Source organism: Merops nubicus, unplaced genomic scaffold, assembly GCF_000691845.1.
Source record: "Merops nubicus isolate BGI_N331 unplaced genomic scaffold, ASM69184v1 scaffold36616, whole genome shotgun sequence".
NCBI classification, from domain to species: domain Eukaryota; kingdom Metazoa; phylum Chordata; class Aves; order Coraciiformes; family Meropidae; genus Merops; species Merops nubicus.
The window spans coordinates 1-720 of record NW_008613576.1 but is presented as its reverse complement, the minus strand read 5'-3'; the positions used below and the strand labels follow the sequence as shown (position 1 = coordinate 720).

At 60.7% G+C, this 720-nt stretch overlaps 1 protein-coding gene across 1 annotated transcript in view; it reads left to right on the top strand.

Annotated features, from left to right (window-relative positions):
- The window catches only part of LOC103774537 (sushi repeat-containing protein SRPX2-like), a gene marked incomplete at both ends in the record, with an annotated part of 838 nt that extends 602 nt beyond the window's left edge, over positions 1-236 (top strand). Inside the window, one exon of the mRNA XM_008941949.1 lies at positions 72-236. Within this exon, the coding sequence (XP_008940197.1) occupies positions 72-236 (165 nt within the window). The remainder of the gene's footprint in view (positions 1-71) is intronic.
- Between the last annotated feature and the right edge of the window lie 484 nt (positions 237-720).

Genomic DNA, 720 nt, shown 5'->3' with positions numbered 1-720 from the left:
CCGGCGGCGCTCTCGGCGCCTGGGGGGGATGCTGCAGGCAGGGCGAAGCGGGGCGGGGAGGGTCAGACTGGCACCTCCCCACACGCTGGCCTCTCGCCCCAGCCATGCAGATCAACACAGACGTGAACTCAGCAGCCAGCCTGCTGGATCAGTTCCACGAGAAGCGCCGTCTCCTCATCATCTCGGCCCCTGACCCCTCTAACCGCCACTACAAGATGCAGATCTCCATGCTGCAGGTGAGGAGACGCCCCCACTGCCGCCCTTCCCATGCCCCCCAGCTCCCTCTCACCACCCCCTGCTGTATGAGGGGACTGGGCGTGTGGACGCCTTTAGGGATGGTAAAGCATGAAGTTGCAGCTCGATTTCATGGACAGCCCCTTCAAGCTGCACTGAAAGGGTTTATGCAATGTGGGGACACCCCCAGCAAGTCTAAATAGAGCATCACCAGACCCTCCCAGAGCTCACAGCCCCAAGGAAGAGATGGGAGCCACCGCCCAGGAGGATGAGGGGACTGGGCGTGTGGACGCCTTTAGGGATGGTAAAGCATGAAGTTGCAGCTCGATTTCATGGACAGCCCCTTCAAGCTGCACTGAAAGGGTTTATGCAATGTGGGGACACCCCCAGCAAGTCTAAATAGAGCATCACCAGACCCTCCCAGAGCTCACAGCCCCAAGGAAGAGATGGGAGCCACCGCCCAGGAGGACCTGAGCACAGTGGCAT